This window comes from Dermacentor albipictus, chromosome 5 (genome assembly GCF_038994185.2).
Source record: "Dermacentor albipictus isolate Rhodes 1998 colony chromosome 5, USDA_Dalb.pri_finalv2, whole genome shotgun sequence".
Lineage (NCBI taxonomy): Eukaryota > Metazoa > Arthropoda > Arachnida > Ixodida > Ixodidae > Dermacentor > Dermacentor albipictus.
The window spans coordinates 42,986,299-43,002,384 of NC_091825.1; the positions used below are offsets into that span (position 1 = coordinate 42,986,299).

Here is a 16,086-nt window from a genome sequence, read left to right on the forward strand (position 1 = left end):
GTGCCGCCGGGGAACTATTCAATGCTTGACTTTTCCAGAAAGCGAAGGGATAGCCCGACACTGTTGCGAAGGAAAGGGGGTCTCGAACCAAGACGGCTGTAATGCGTCGTGACAACATGACGGCTGTAATTGAGCGTGTCCGCCTTCGTCCGCCGTCACCCCCTGCCCTCTTGGCTGACGTAGCATTGCAAGTCAGCAAGGCAAGACCGCAGTGAGCAGCCTGGTGTGGCACCGCGGCACGGGCGCCAACCATTGGCCAAAAATGGCGTCATCTGAGTGGACTCTCCCATTGGCCGAACATGACGCGACTTCCAGTTCTCGAAGGGTTTAAAAGAAGCATTCCAGAGATACCAGAGCATTCCCTGATTCACCTCTCTCGAACTTCTTGCCACGGGCCGCAGCGTCCGAGTTGCTGCCGGCCCGTAATGACTGTACGACTGTTACTTGACTCTCACGTCTCTATATATTGTAAAATAAACCCTCCCAAATTTGTTTTCATCCCGAAGTCCCTCCTTCAACCCCTACATCTTGTTGGCAGCGGTGAGATCGCTTCCTAATGCATCAGCTGGTGGCAGCGCTACGGATGAACCTTCGTCGAGAGAGATCCTAAGGAACCGGGAAGAGCGAAGAAGAGAGAGCCTTCGTCGAAAGAGGTCCGAAGAAACTGGGAGTAGCGAAGCAGAGCGAGCCTTCGACCCCTAGAGTCCGGAGGAACCGGGAACAGCGGACAAATGAACCGGATGGCAGGGTGCTGCAACCGTAAGTGAGCGCGTGGTTTTTTTTTTATTCGCCGGACTCAAATGTTGTGTGCTCATTTTGATAGTTCTGGGAATCGGAAGTTTGTTGCATTGTGTGTTTGCACAAATTAATTAAGGAAAACAGTTCTAACCACCTGTCGGGGCAGCTGCCATGGATCTTAGAAGGTTGACGAGGTTAGACTTGTAGGCGTGCGACGATTTGGGAGTTGAGGCGGACGAACGGATGAAAACGCCAGCTATCATAAAGGCGATTAACGATAGTGGCAATGATGACAAAAGCATTGAGCTCGCTTGGGAGGTGATACAGGAGCCACGGGAGCGTGAGTGTCGTGAACGTGTCCGTAAGCGTCGTGAACGTGAGAGTGAGCGTAAGCGTGAAGAACGCGAGAATGAACGGAAGCATGAGCTTCAAGAACTTATTTTTAAGTGTGAGCGTCACGAACGTCTGAATGAACGCGAACGTGAGTATCAGGAACGTAAGCGTGAGCGCAAGCAAATGTATCAGAGAGAGAAGGCAGCACTGATCAAAGAGATACAGTATTGTGATCAGTTAATGGCACAGAGACAACGGCTGTCTGATAATTCTGTAGGTAGTACAGAGCGAATGAATGAGGCAGCATCGAGCGGATTTTCGCCAAAAGCCGACGAGAAGAGTAGTCCCTGTGAGATTGGCTGCAGATTCATAAGTGAAGGGAAAAGGCTAGCTACTAACGATGCCTTAGTGGCAACAGAGGCCGTTAAAGGCCGCAAGGAGAGCGACGAGGTGCTGTGCCAACAGATGACTGTAGAGACAGCTAGACCAGCTGCGAACAAATTGGCACAGTTACCGCGCGTGTGCGTCGCTTGTAATGTTAGCGAGGTTGCTAGCGAAGAAAAGGGTACTGCTGACTCGACAGACGCGAGCACCCATGTAGAGCCAGATCTGCGTGCAGAAGTGAAGTGCGAACTGGACGATGCAGTTGAGAGTAGTTCTCGGGATGGCGAGCGCCGTAGTTCATGAGAGAACAACTGCATTGTCCAGGGATCGGTGCGGCTCTCCGCCAGCCTAGATAGCCTGGATAGGGATGATTCAGTTATTAATCATTCGGACTGGGCGCGTGAGACAGCGATCGATACCGACGGGCTGTGTGTCGATGCACAGCGTGAGCTGGGCAATGTAGTAGAGGGTAGTTCGCAAGAGTGCGAGTTGTCTAACTCGAGTAAAGCCTGCTGCATTGTTCCAGAGTCGGTTGAGCTGTCCGCCAGTCGAGGCAGAGAGAGTGTTGATTTAAATGTAAATCACTCAGACTGTGCGGGTAAGAGACCGTGGTAAGAGATCTCGTGGACACAATCTTCCGTGCACCTTTGTACCGTCTTCCACACCGTGGATGCCTAAGACAAGACGTTCCAAAGAGAGTGAAAAAAATGCCAGTACGGCTGTCAGCTAAATCTTTCTTCTTTTGCCTTCTTTTACCGCAACCATTTGCCGTGAGCGACCTCTGTATAGTTTTTTTCTTTGTAACGGTTGACAGGTATTGCTGTGAGGAACGTACATTCAACATCCTATATGAACATACCACTTCACGCAGGTAACCAGTCTAGGCTCCTGGCATATTGTGAACAGTCGACGCAATGAATCCTGGAATTTGTCTACACAGCCGTACCTGTATCACCGTTCCGAGAAAAGGATCGTTTTGATCCAGTAAAAACAGAAAACGTGACGCGACTTGTCGCAGAAACAAATGAGCTAGACCAAGCCCACCTCTCTTGACGGGGGAGGAACAAGTTCGTTCGACTCATCCTCTCGCAGGTAGAGGCCCAAATGAATATAGCGAGAACTCGGTGAACTTTTTGTACGCTTACCCTCGCAGCACACAACACGTTGATAGCTTTCCATATCTTAGAAACTCAAAAAATATTGCAAGCAGTGGCTCTAGAAAACATTGACAATTACTTTCCTCTCCACCCGCCAGCCTTTTCCTTTGCTTTCGAGATGTGATGGGGCCAGTACGATCCATTTTCACGGTAACTTCCGAGAGGCACACCCAAGTATTGCGTTGGTAACGTCTACCGCTTCAGTCTATAAAAGGTCTTCGGCGTGTCTTTCCAACTACCATGCCAGAAGCCGTAACTCTTACCCTAGTTTATCTGGGCGCCAGTTGAATTGCAAAACCTTTCAGCAACAGTCGTTGCCTCTTTAATGCTTACTTTGTTTGCGCAGAAACTCGCGATATCGTCAGAATATGCCAAAATTTCAACGTGCGCAGCCTGCAGCCCATAGCCTGCTATGCACTCGTCATTTTCAATCGCCAAACAGAGTGGTTCTAGATGCGTAGCTAATAGAAGGGGCGACAGCGCGCATCTTTGCCGCACCGACGAGAGCACGCGACAGCTATCGGTGAGCTCCCCATTAAAAATGATGCTCGTTAAGTATTCCCTGTACGCCATCATGACGCCTTGCGTTATGACGTTGCCAACGTTCGCATGTTCAAGTATGCAGAACAAAGCCTTGTGCGAAACGTGGTCGAAAGCTTTTGCCAAATCGATCTGCATCATCGCGACGTGATCGCCGATCGCATCGCAACACTCAAGCACACTTCGAGTCACATCTACATTTGTAATGATACTGCGGCCTTTAATGCCACAAGTTTGGTGGCATTAAACTTGTTTGCGATTGTTTCTCCTCCTGTTCAAGCCGTACCGCCGACTATGCAACGACGTCAGCTGTTTCACCCGCCGCAGGTGACATCTCTTCCATGTCCACCTCGTCCATGAGTAGGGCAGAGTTTTCCTCGTCGCCCACGAGTCCGGTCACGCTAGCGTACGTGCGCTCGCACTGACTGTCGTCATGACGGAAGCGTCGGCAGGCACCATCCCTTGGAATACGGCACTCGCGACTGCTGTGGCCCATGCCGCGGCAGTGCAGGCAGAGAGGATCCCTGCCCGGCACAACCACGAGGGCCAGTTCCCCGGCGACGCTGACCTGATGCGGAAGGTCGTCGAGCTTTACGCCCGGCTTCAACTTCAGCGTAACCAGCCTTGTTGTTGAGTTCTTATCAGCCACGCCGTGAACCCGCCTGCGCTCGCGGACGACGTCCGTGACCTTTCCAAGCGGCGCGAACGCAGGACGTACGTCTTCATCAGGAACGCTGTGCAGCGGCCTATGCACTTTCAGGTGTACGTCCTGGTTGGCGGGGTCAATGACGAGACACCGGCCCTTCTTTGCCTGCAGCTCTCCAACGCTAACGATCTTTTTCCCTACGTCGCTGTCCTTGAAGGTCAAGGCCCACACATGACTCACACATATAGGCCCCGAGAGCAGCCACTTCCGGCAGGAGCGATAACTGAGCGAGCGCATCGCTAAAATCTTCCACCCGGTAGGGGCGAGCTCTGATATCACAGTGTAAGAAAACAGTATTCAAAACAAAACGCCCTGTTGGCATACTAGGCAAGACAAATATGTACTTGTTGTCTGAGTCAGAAATCCTTCTACCGCGGCCCGTCTGGGCCGCTGAAGCCGCTCCTATGGAGCCCGTGACATAGATGGTCGTCACGCTCGGTGGCCGGAAGCGGAATCAACTAAGCCACGTCGCTGTTGCAGTGCGCTCTTTTGCGTGTTCAACGCAAGCGCAGGTATTGTCCTGTTAACCATAGAAAAAGGGCAAAAGAATTGAGTTGAGGCACCGGTGAGATTCGAACTCACGATCTCCTGTTTACTAGACAGGCGCTTTAACCAACTAAGCCACGGCGCCGGCGGTGGAAGTGCGAATGCGTGTTATTGTAGGCTCGTAGATAGCCGATTGAACCAATTTATTCGTCTCATTGGCTTTCAGCTCACGACGACGGCGGCTCTTTGCAGGTCGCAATACCGGATCTCGCGGGCGCCTTCAAGGTTTGACGAAGTGCCTATAGATAAAAAACCGTAGTTGCAAGCAGGCTATACGTATGCTTATACAAAAGCAGGCGTCACAGGGAGAGCATTGTGGCAGGCCAGTTGATGGCTTTTTGTTAGAATTAAAATTTACCGTTACATTATTGCTAATATTTTGCTTAATTTGCTCGATCAACGAGATGAAATTAAGGACTTGATGGACGCACAAATTCAGCAAAATCGAGATTTTGTCGCATTCGTTCAAAAGTAGATTGCCGTAACTTCGGTAACAAGGTGCTTTACTTTCGCTAGGAGCGCGACGATTAAAAGTGAAGTAAAAAGTACGAAAGAGCTCACAGCGCTCTTTCCTGCTATTTTCTTCTCTTTTCATGTGGATCGTCACGCTGCTATAGCCAAAGATGCAACATCACCAACATGCCCTTTTAGCCGCCCTTGCAAAAATGCTTTATCCCACAAGTATTTGCTTGTGTTTAGATAAACGATGGTCGTCCTCATTACAGACAATGTGCGACGTGCTTCGACTAGATAGTGCAAAATTCATATTACCTGCTTATGTTTCGTTCGTGAACCAGGCACCAAACTCGAAAGAGCAGTCCGGAAGCTGAATTAGCATTCTATTTAACAGAGAATTATTTACTTGAAATGTCTGCTGGTTCAGTTACACCAATACGTTTATTCTCAATAAGGGGTGTTTGTAAGCCGAGGGGAAGGACGTGTAATAGCAGTAAAATCTAACGATACGCCTTTGCATTAGTTTCCAAGAATAATTAACTGATGAGTTGATATTATTGGACAGAGTGTCGATAATAATGATATCGACAATATCTGGGATATAAGCGAAATGCTGAAGGCAATGGCGGTACATAAAATTAAACATGCAGACGTCAGGAATTTTATCAGGTGTAACAACATACGTGTGGTGATTTTATAACAGCTTTACAAAGCAAGAATCGTTGAGCAAATTAGTGCTTGCTTATACAGAGCAAAAGAGGTCCTGAAATCTAAACGAAGGCTAGACAGACGATTGCTTGAGGGCTCCTTCAGTCACTAAATTTAGTGTTGGTCAGGTCCTTTTTTGTTGTTTTTGCTGGCTTTTTTATGCATCAAATTTTCACATATGTACTGTCTCTGCAACTTAGCATTGTCACTCAGGGAGCAGCCTTTTTAGGAGGTGTTCTTACCACAAAGTTTTCTTGTCCGCTTCCCCCTCAACTCTGCAGCTGCTGGCTACTGGCTGCTGCTGCCTTACCGATTATGCAACACCGACCACTTTTTAAGTTCAAGTGAGTTTGTGTGAATGGGTACGTGGTGAAAATCTTGGTCAATCTCCCAGAATAGGGACGTCGACTCTGAGTAAGTGCTCGAATACACAAGCCGAGCAAGATGTGAACCAGTCGGCAACAGACATAGAAGTCGGCTAGGGATGAGTGACTAAGTTTACAACAAAAGCAGCCGAGTTTGCACAAACAAGTGAAATGAATGGAAAAACACCGTGGCGCGCATTGAGCAAGGAGCGGAGGGTGACAGGGAAATGAAGAATTCACTGACCGGAAATCAAAAATATTAGCTGCACAGAAGGGCATAACTTAGCAACCGTAGCAGCGGAGTGTGCAAAAAGATGTGAACAAAATCAGTTTTATTGTGAAAGGCAACAAGAACAACGGCCACAACGGAACTGGAGCGGGCATTGAGCATTTTTCATGGAGCGAGGAGAGTTGAGCTACATAGAAGGGAATTGATGTACAACATCGAAGAAAGCTTCTCTGATAACTGATTCCCCTATAAGCGTGAAAATGGCTAGTATATTTTAAACAAGACTACGCAGAAAGCACGAGAGAACGACGACGACATTCTAGGGGGTAGAGCACAAGTGAAGGTGAAAATGTGAAGGGAGTGGGCCACCTTTCCTTACGTTACCGCGCATCGCGGCACCTTGGCGTCGGCATTTTACCTCGAGTGACAGCAGAGAAGAGACTTTCCAGTCGGAGCGAGCCACAGCTCTATATTTCTTTCGTGGCGTGAAAAACAGACATCACGCAAAGTGCACGGCACACACAGACGACAGCGAGAAGTTGGAGCCAACTGAATCTTACGTCACAATATTCTTTTTTTTATTTAAAGCACCTGCAGCGTTTCTTTATGCCAAAAAATTATTTACGTGATCCTGCATTCTTGATGTCTTCTAATGGTATGGTATGGTAATACAATAATGATGTCCTGCAGATACAGTATTCTCTTTGGCAGTTTTCATGTAATATGATATTTGAGAAGTTGATTATTAACTAAGACTAGTTGTCTCATTAGACATACTGAAAAAATCGGAGTATCTCCAAGTGGCGGCCAACAACATTAGCTTGATTTTGTCCAGCTAGGTGGCGTTTGCGTATTCTTAACGTTTGGCTCAAGTGACATGGGACACCTGGTATATGATGATAGTTTTAGTTGAAACTTGCTGCGTGAAAGGGCACTGGTGGCGCTTGAAAGGAACGATCCGGCCGATGACAGCAGCAGAGCTTGTCTTCACGAAGCGGGTCACTCCCACGTGGAATGTCCTTGCTCTAATTCTTCCGAGGGCAATTTCATCACAATCACTTATTTCTGTACTGATGCTAAAAAATGTTTTATGTCACTTATTTATCAATGAGCTAGCGCTTTGCGGCCGGATATTCATGGCTAGCCAATATTTAATTTATGCTACGCGTAGGTTTTCATGCTGTTTAAGGGGAGATAAGTTCTTATAAATTACAATTTTTTTTGTTACTATCAACCTTATCTCTGTTATGGCTTTTCTGAAGGATTGCTAATACTCAAAAGTAGATAATTCGACGAAATATGATGTCGGATACCTTTTCTACTGTCGGCACCCTCGCTTATATTAGGGACGCGTACAGGCTGGTTGATGTGAATGCCTGCAATGCAGCAAAATATTAAGATATAACGATTCATTGTCGTAATGTTGGGCAGAATTTAGTGACGTAGTCTGTATAGAGGGACTTACCTTTCAGCTGCGCCAACGTGCATTACAATACGTGGTATTAACAGTGAGAGCAACGCGGCTGCTCTTCTGGTGATATGGCTCCGAGGCTAAGAGGCTAAGGTCCGGATTCTGAGCAGCGAGGAGATAGGGCGCAATGTGACACATGGAGCAATATGGCGCCGCAGAGTGAGCGGTGTATTGAAAAGCTAAAGAATGACCCTAGTTCTACGAGTGCTATTCACCATTGGCATGCTTGCTGCAGATTCATGTAAACAGGGTTTAATTAACAATGTACACTAACACTTTGTGTTGTGGTGAAATGCGAGACAATTACGAACCATTGAGTGGTGCAGTGTTTCTCAAAGTGTGGGTTATGACATACAAATTGGCCATGAGCATTTTATGTGGGTCACGGAGCGTTCAACTATGCGTGCAATGTGGGGCCTTATAACATAAAACTATTCCAGACTGTTTTTATTCCAGTCTCCTGACGTCGAACTTACGCAGTCGCCGGCGCAAGCATCGGGCGGTAACCGGCCGCGTTGTTGAAAAAGCCTAATTAAACACTTTCCGAAGTCACTTTATTTTACATTCAGAGCGAGTAGCATTGATTACATCGAGCGTGAGAAAAATATGTTTTTCTGAGCGGGAAAGAAGCCCGCGAAAACACGCAAAGTGCGTCGAGTGGCCAGTCACACGGCAATTTGTGTGCGTCGCGGGCTTCTTTCATGCTTCGAAATACCATTTTATGTAGAACGTATCAAGCAATAGAAAGCTGGCACGGCAGCTTTTTCATGTCGCTCTACAGTATTCTCTTTATAGTTTTCATGTAATATGATATTTGAGAAGCTGATTAATTAATTAAGACTAGTTGTCTAATTAGACATACTGAAAAAATCGGAGTATCTCCAAGGGGTAGCAAACAACATTAGCTTGATTTTGTGCAGCTAGGTGGCATTTGCGTATTCTTAATGTTTGGCTCAAGTGACATGGGACAGCCTGTATATGATGATAGCTTTAGTTGAAACTCTTGCTGCGTGAAATGGCACTGGTGGCGCTTGAAAGGCACGATCCGGCCGATGGCAGCAACAGAGCTTGTACGACAAAGTAAAGACTCGTTGATAGCACCATGTTCCCAGCAATATCTTTGTTCCCACTCTCAATCTCCCCATGATGATGATATACACAGGCACGACCGCTATATATATATATATATATATATATATATATATATATATATATATATATATATATATATATATATATATATAAGAAGAAAGCGCGGCCGCCCGCATCAAGGCTGTTTCACATGGCGCGATTCTCAGTCAGCGACACAGCCAATTCGTTCGCTCAGCGACCTCCGCGACGTTGAGTGCCTTCCGCTACTGGATTCCAACAAGTTGGTCGTGCTGTCATTCAGTCGCAGCGAACGGCGCGATGTGGGAGGGGCAGTGTTTGTGACGAAACAAAGCGCCGTTAAAATAGGCTGTTTCCTCTTTTACCTCGCGTTCGTAGCTCTGTGGAGCAACGCGCGCCAGCTTTAGCTATGTTTAGTGCGTACCCACGAGCGTTATCTGCTTAGGAGCTTCACGAAGATTTTTTTCTTTTCTTCCGCCTAAACAACTCGTTTAAAAGGAGAAGCCCAGTTGAAAAACACAACAGGAAATTTTCAGATTCTGTTGTATTTTGGGACGTTGTTTCTGTAGTTCTGTTGCCTGTAGTTCTGTTGTTTGTAGCGTGACGTCCTGTAGTAGAAAGTTCTGTAGTTCTTGATCAATATTTAATTAAAAATTGACAGAGACCTCCTTAAGGCTATGTAAATTTGTTAGTACAAAAAAGAAAAATCTAAGTAAAGAAATAACGTCTCCGCCTAGGATTCGAACTTGCGACCTCACGATTCCGAGCCCGGCATCTCACCACTACACCACTCCTAATTTTTTTTTTCTTTATTGCATGGAATTATCGGTACTGTCAGACCAACGCAGTTACATTATATATGAACATACAAGAGAAACAAATTCACAGATAGTATACAGTCCAATGTCAGTTCAAAATTCTGGCAAACAAACACAAGCGTCCAGACGTGAAATCCATTCAGGGACGGGATCATATGTAGCCACCACACTTCGGACTTGAGCAGTCTCTTCATGGAAGATAGACCTTGTCGAGCGAGGTGGCTCGGCATGTCTGTCGATCATTCTTCTTCTCCATAATGAATAAAGTCCTAATAACATAAACAAATCATATGGTGTATTACTGGCTGTATTTTTGAAAGGAAGGAACCGGATACCATAACATGTGAGAGGAAAGTCTTTTTTGATAGTTCTTTGTAAAATGTCCCAAAAAAGAAATGCGTCACGACAAAGTATAAAGCAATGTTCTATTGTCTCGGGTTGATTGCAAAGCCTACAATTTGTATTCCAGGGAACACACAGTCCTTTTTCCTGAAGCCACGTTTTAACTGGCAGTGTGGAAGTGTGCAGCTTGAAGAAAAACGTTTTCGCTGCTGGCGCAATGCACATTCTACGGACACGGCAAAGAACATCTTGACCAAGTAGAGACAGATACGGCTTTCGGTACAGAGGTTCAGGGAAAAGGTTATCTATAAGTGCTACATTTAGCGACGTGCGATTAATGGTAAACAAATATTCAAGGTTGAATCTGGTTTTTAAGAATGAAATAGTGTCGACAAGTTCCTTTAAGAAGCCCCACAACGGTAGTTCTTGGGCAACGTTTGTCGTGACAAAAAGAAAAGGGAGGTGTGACGCAAGACGTGCTCGATTAACTGCGAGAAGGAATGGATGACGGACATTTTTAAGGTAAAATAAGCGCATGACCAATTGTCGCACAAATAAATGCACAAGACCCAGGCCTCCCTTTTCAAGCGGGAGAAAAAGGTTGTCCCTTCTCATGGCTTCCCATGATGAATGCCAAATAAAACATGCAAATATTCTATGGAATGCCTGGACATGGACACGTGAGCAGTGCAAGACCTGCAGAATATAAAGAAGCCTAGTAGCGAGAAATGTATTGCATGCCTTAGCTCTCGCAAAAATGGAGAGATCACGGCCTTGCCAGGTTGTCACCTTTCGACGGATAGTGGTTATCGTGGACGTCCAATGAGGTCCACTATTACGGAAGTTATCGAGAGGTACTCCAAGATATCGCAACGGAGACTGATTCCAATGAATATTCGCGAATACAGAGGGATTGAGTGCCCACATGCCTAGCCAAAAGCCTCTACTTTTGTCAAAATTTACAGTAGCTCCTGCAGTCTCACAGAAACGCAGGGTAGCGTTTATTGCCTTAGTAATGCTTGGCTTATCGACGCAAAAGAAGGCAATGTCATCTGCATAAGCTAGCACTTTAATTTCCTCATCGGCATATATGTATCCTTTAATGCTAGAGTCGCAAAGCACGCTTAAGCAAAGCGGTTATAAGTACATGGCGAAGAGTAAAGGCGAGAGCGGACAACCTTGACGAACGGATGACTGTACTTGTATTATATCTGAGAGGGTACGGTTCACAATTAACTTTGTGGTGCAATGTTTATAACAAAGTGCTACACCATTGTATAATACATCCCCTAATTGAAGATGTCGCAGTAGTTGGAACAAAAATTCGTGTTGAACCTTATCAAAGGCTTTGGCGAGGTCAATCTGGAGAAGAGCTACTTGATCCGTACTACCCTCTATGCATTCAAGGACTGAACGTGCAATATGAACATTTGTCTGTATAGAGCGGCCTCGAATTCCGCATGTTTGATGATCACCTACTAATTTAGTAATGACTGTCTGCAATCTATTTGTCAGTATTTTTGCAAATATTTTGTAATCCACGTTACATAATGATATCGGCCTATATCCGTTTACTCTCTTTATTGTTTCATCATCAGTGCTTTTTGGTATTAAGGTTGTGTGGCCCTGATAGAAGGATGGAGGAAGCTCCCCATATAGGTGGGCTAGGCTGCAGCGGCACCGGCACGATGTTTAATCGCTGCTTGCTCTTCATGCAGCTCTTCGGCTTCCTTGCTGTACCCCCCATTTGCGGCGTCACATGGCTTGGAACTGCTTCGTCTGACTTGGCTCCCTTGGCGGTCGAGCACGTGGACGTCATCGAGTGCTTGCCCAAGAACTGCGCTATCGCTGCCATACGCGATTACCTCGGTGCGTCCCACTTCAAGCTACAGCATGCCAGTCACCCCAAAGCCCTGTCCTATGATCAGCCAATCATCGACAACTCTCGGTCTGTGACGTCAGCAGCCGACGGTATAAATGTCCAGCGCGTGGATCGACTCTTCAGTGGGCTAGGCTGCAGCGGCACCGGCACGATGTTTAATCGCTGCTTGCTCTTCATGCAGCTCTTCGGCTTCCTTGCTGTACCCCCCATTTGCGGCGTCACATGGCTTGGAACTGCTTCGTCTGACTTGGCTCCCTTGGCGGTCGAGCACGTGGACGTCATCGAGTGCTTGCCCAAGAACTGCGCTATCGCTGCCATACGCGATTACCTCGGTGCGTCCCACTTCAAGCTACAGCATGCCAGTCACCCCAAAGCCCTGTCCTATGATCAGCCAATCATCGACAACTCTCGGTCTGTGACGTCAGCAGCCGACGGTATAAATGTCCAGCGCGTGGATCGACTCTTCAGTGGGCTAGGCTGCAGCGGCACCGGCACGATGTTTAATCGCTGCTTGCTCTTCATGCAGGTATGTTACTATTCCGATACCGAGTGTATCCGATCTGATGATCGCTTTCTGCTGCTGCTCCCTTGCCCACAACGTCTTGTATCCTGCTGTTCGCATGCATTGTATTGCGCAAGTTGTCTCCTCTTAAGCGGTGATGTGGAAATCAACCCTGGCCCGGGCCCTCGGTCTAAGTGTAGGCGTGCATCCGGTTCTGCTCCCGATGAGAATGACGATGCTCGCCCTTCCTTTGATAGCCGCGATAAAAACGACCCTTCGGTATCCGATATGTTCTCTAAATTATTGGAGGGGCAGACTCAGTTGGCACGAGATGTTGCGGAAATTAAGTCATTTCAGCAGTCAGTCGCGCGTCGCTTTGATGTTTTAGAGTCACGTGTTCATGCACTAGAATCCACTCCTATGTCCAAAGACTCTAGTTTACTGCGTGATTTACGTGCTGAAATAAATGCCTTGACTACTAAGGTAACGGACTTGGTCTTAAAAAATGATAGCCTTGAAAACCATTCTCGTAGAAACAATCTGATAATACACGGTATTTCTGAAGTAATGGATGAAAACGCTACCACCCTGATGACTACAGTTTCATCTGTGTTTACTCAGCACCTGCATACTAGCTGCCCTCGTATTGAGCGCTGCCACAGGCTCGGTAGAGCACGCACTGGTTACATTCGTCCCGTCATTCTTAAACTTTCTAACTTCAGCGACAAAACCGAGGTTCTTAGGAACGTTTCAAAACTCAAGGGCTCAAACTTCGTGATTAAAGAAGACTTCTCTTCTAGGGTTCGGTCAATTCGGAAAAAAATCTGGGATGCATCAGCCTCTTTTCGGGACAGCGGTTCGGTTGTGAAGTTGAGATACGATCATGCTTTCATTAATAGGGTTCGTTATAACTGGGATGACAGTTCAAACTCATTAGTAATGGCACCCGCTCAACGTGTTTCTTCTGAGTCTGTCCATTTGACTTCTGTGCCATCCACTTCTTGAATTCATCCTGGTCGTTTTGAGAACCTTGTTGTCTTGAATATAAACGCTCGTAGTATTGTTAAAAAATTTCCTGATTTATTGTCCCTTATATCTATTCATTCCCCCCATGTTATCGGCATCACAGAGACTTGGCTGCACAATGGTATCTATGAATCTGAGTTCACTCCACCCGGTTTTGTTGCCGTGCGCTTAGACAGAGTTAGCGGTACTGGTGGTGGCGTGGCACTGCTTATCCGGTCGGATATACGATTCTCAGTCTTGCCTTCTCCTCCAGAAACAGAATCCGTGTGGTGTAAAATTTACCTTCATAATCGGTGTATTGTGATTACTGTTATATATCGTCCCCCCGGCTCTACTCTTGATGTTCTTCATGCTGTTTCAAACTTCATGAGCGAGATCAACATTGCGTCGTCGAGTTTTATCTGTATGGGCGACTTCAACGCCCCTGGCATCCACTGGCCGTCATTGTCTGCAGTCGGTCGCGACACAGCTATTTGTAAAGAACTAATCAACATCTCCTTGTCCTTTGGTCTCACCCAGGTTGTTCCTAGTGCAACCAGATTAAATTCCGTCCTTGACTTAGTTTTTTTAAGCGCTAACCTAGCCGAACGTGACTTTTCTTGCGACGTAATTGATGGTATTTCAGACCATAAAGGCGTCTTAGTGTCACTCTCCTGTCTAATTTCTAAATCCCCCTACACGTTTACTAGTTTCCCTGATTTCACTTGTGCGGATGACAACTCCATTACTGATGCCTTATCTCATCATTTCGATACGTTTAGTGCACTTGCAGACAACCAGGACGTCAACTGCCTTGCTAATTACTTTGAGCGTCTCGTCAAATCATGTGTCGAACGTTTTGTGCCCATTAAGACTAAAAAAAGAAATTCTAACATTCCTTGGATGACTCGCGATATCTTGCATTTGTCCCGTCGCGTTCGAAGGTTAAGGCGTTCCAGAAGAGGCACTGATCCCATGGCATTGGATAGATATGTTAAGGCAAAGCAAGAACTGAATCTTATGTTGCGAAATGCAAAGGATTTCTTTTTTCGCGTTCGCCTGCACAATTTGTTAAGAACTAACCCACGAAAATTTTGGTCTTCTATTTTACCTCGCGATTCTTCATCCACTTCTTTCAGAATAGATAATGACGTCACCAACGACCCGGCGGTGATATCCGATGCATTCAACAAGTATTTCCAATCCGTGTTTGTTTGCGATAACAACTTCATCCCGACACTTACCACTATAGTTTCTTCTGAAGCAATCAGTGACGTTGAGATAAATTGCGAAGGCGTCCTCAACCTTATATTAAACCTGGATGTTAAGAAATGCACCGGTCCGGACGGGATACACAATGCGTTCCTTGTTCGTTATTCGTTGTGGTCATCAAAATATCTGTCCATCATATTCAGAAAGTCCTTATCATCCTCTACTGTACCTTCTTCATGGAAGTTAGCCAAAGTGCTCCTTCTTTATAAATCTGGAGATAAGCAGTGCTTGTCGAATTACAGACCAATTTCACTGACGTCACAGTCATGCAAAATGTTGGAACACATCATTCATAAGCACATCACGCTCTTTCTGGAATCAAATAATTTATTGTCTAACAAGCAACATGGGTTTAGGCGCGGTTTTAGTACGCTAACGCAGCTAGTTGAGTTCACGCATGACATTTCATTTAACCTTGACGTAGGCAACCAGGTCGATGCAATTTTTATAGATTTCTCGAAGGCATTTGACACCGTTTTACATTCTAAACTTACTGCTAAACTTAATGCTGTACTGAATAACCCTCATTTGGTTAACTGGATTTTAAGCTTTCTCTCATTTCGCTCCCAGTTCGTCTCTTACAGTTCGACTGACTCCGCTACTGTTGATGTGACATCAGGTGTGCCCCAAGGCTCCGTCCTTGGGCCACTTCTTTTTTTATTATACATAAACGATTTGCCACTTCACTGCTCTTCTAACATCCGTCTCTATGCTGATGACTGCGTTTTATATGAAGTGATTAAATCTTCTAATGATCATTATCGCCTTCAAGAGTCGTTTTCTAGGTTTTGCGATTGGTGTAACACTTGGCAAATGAACATTAATTTCAATAAAACCGTTCTGATGTCTTTCTGCAACAAATCTTCCCCCTCCCTATTCAGTTACTCGTCCAACGGCCGTACAGTAGATAAGGTTTCTGAGTTTAAGTATCTTGGTGTCATTTTTACGGATAACATGTCATGGTCCAAACACATTGACTACATATGCTGTAAAGCACTAAAAAAATTAGGTTACTTAAGACGAACGCTAACCCGATCTCCTAAAGACACAAAGGTACTAATGTATAAATCTCTAATCCGCCCTGTTCTTGACTATGCATCTGTAGTTTGGAGCCCGCATAAGCAGTTAGAAATTAATAAACTAGAGGCTATACAGAAAAAAGCTGTGCGATTTATATGTCATCGTTACGATCGAGACTTTTCGCCCTCTTTAGCACTTTCTTCCTTGAACCTAAACACGCTCTCTTCGCGTCGCCGTGTCGACTCATTAAAATTCTTGCACTCCATTGTCAATTCCTCAGTTAGGCTCTCAAATGATAATTACATTAACTTCACGCCGGGATCATCAACAAGAAGACATCATGACCTAAACTTAATACCCTACTACGCACGTACTAACATGTTCAAATTCAGCTTCTTTCCCCGCTCAATCGAAGACTGGAATTCATTACCTGGATCCATTCGCTCATGTTCATCCCAAATTTTTGCAACCGCCATCCCAGATGCATAATTATGAGTATGGG

General features: G+C 45.8%; 1 protein-coding gene and 1 non-coding gene across 2 annotated transcripts in view; one reads left to right on the plus strand and one right to left on the minus strand.

Moving 5' to 3' along the window:
- LOC135900500 (uncharacterized) overlaps positions 1-16,086 on the plus strand; it is a 223,442-nt gene that overhangs the window by 198,357 nt on the left and 8,999 nt on the right. Inside the window, exon 2 of the mRNA XM_065429979.2 lies at positions 11,622-12,311. Within this exon, the coding sequence (XP_065286051.2) occupies positions 11,622-12,311 (690 nt within the window). The remainder of the gene's footprint in view (positions 1-11,621; positions 12,312-16,086) is intronic.
- TRNAT-AGU (transfer RNA threonine (anticodon AGU)) lies at positions 4,416-4,489 on the minus strand. The gene has a single exon. It is a non-coding gene; the product is annotated as a tRNA-Thr (tRNA).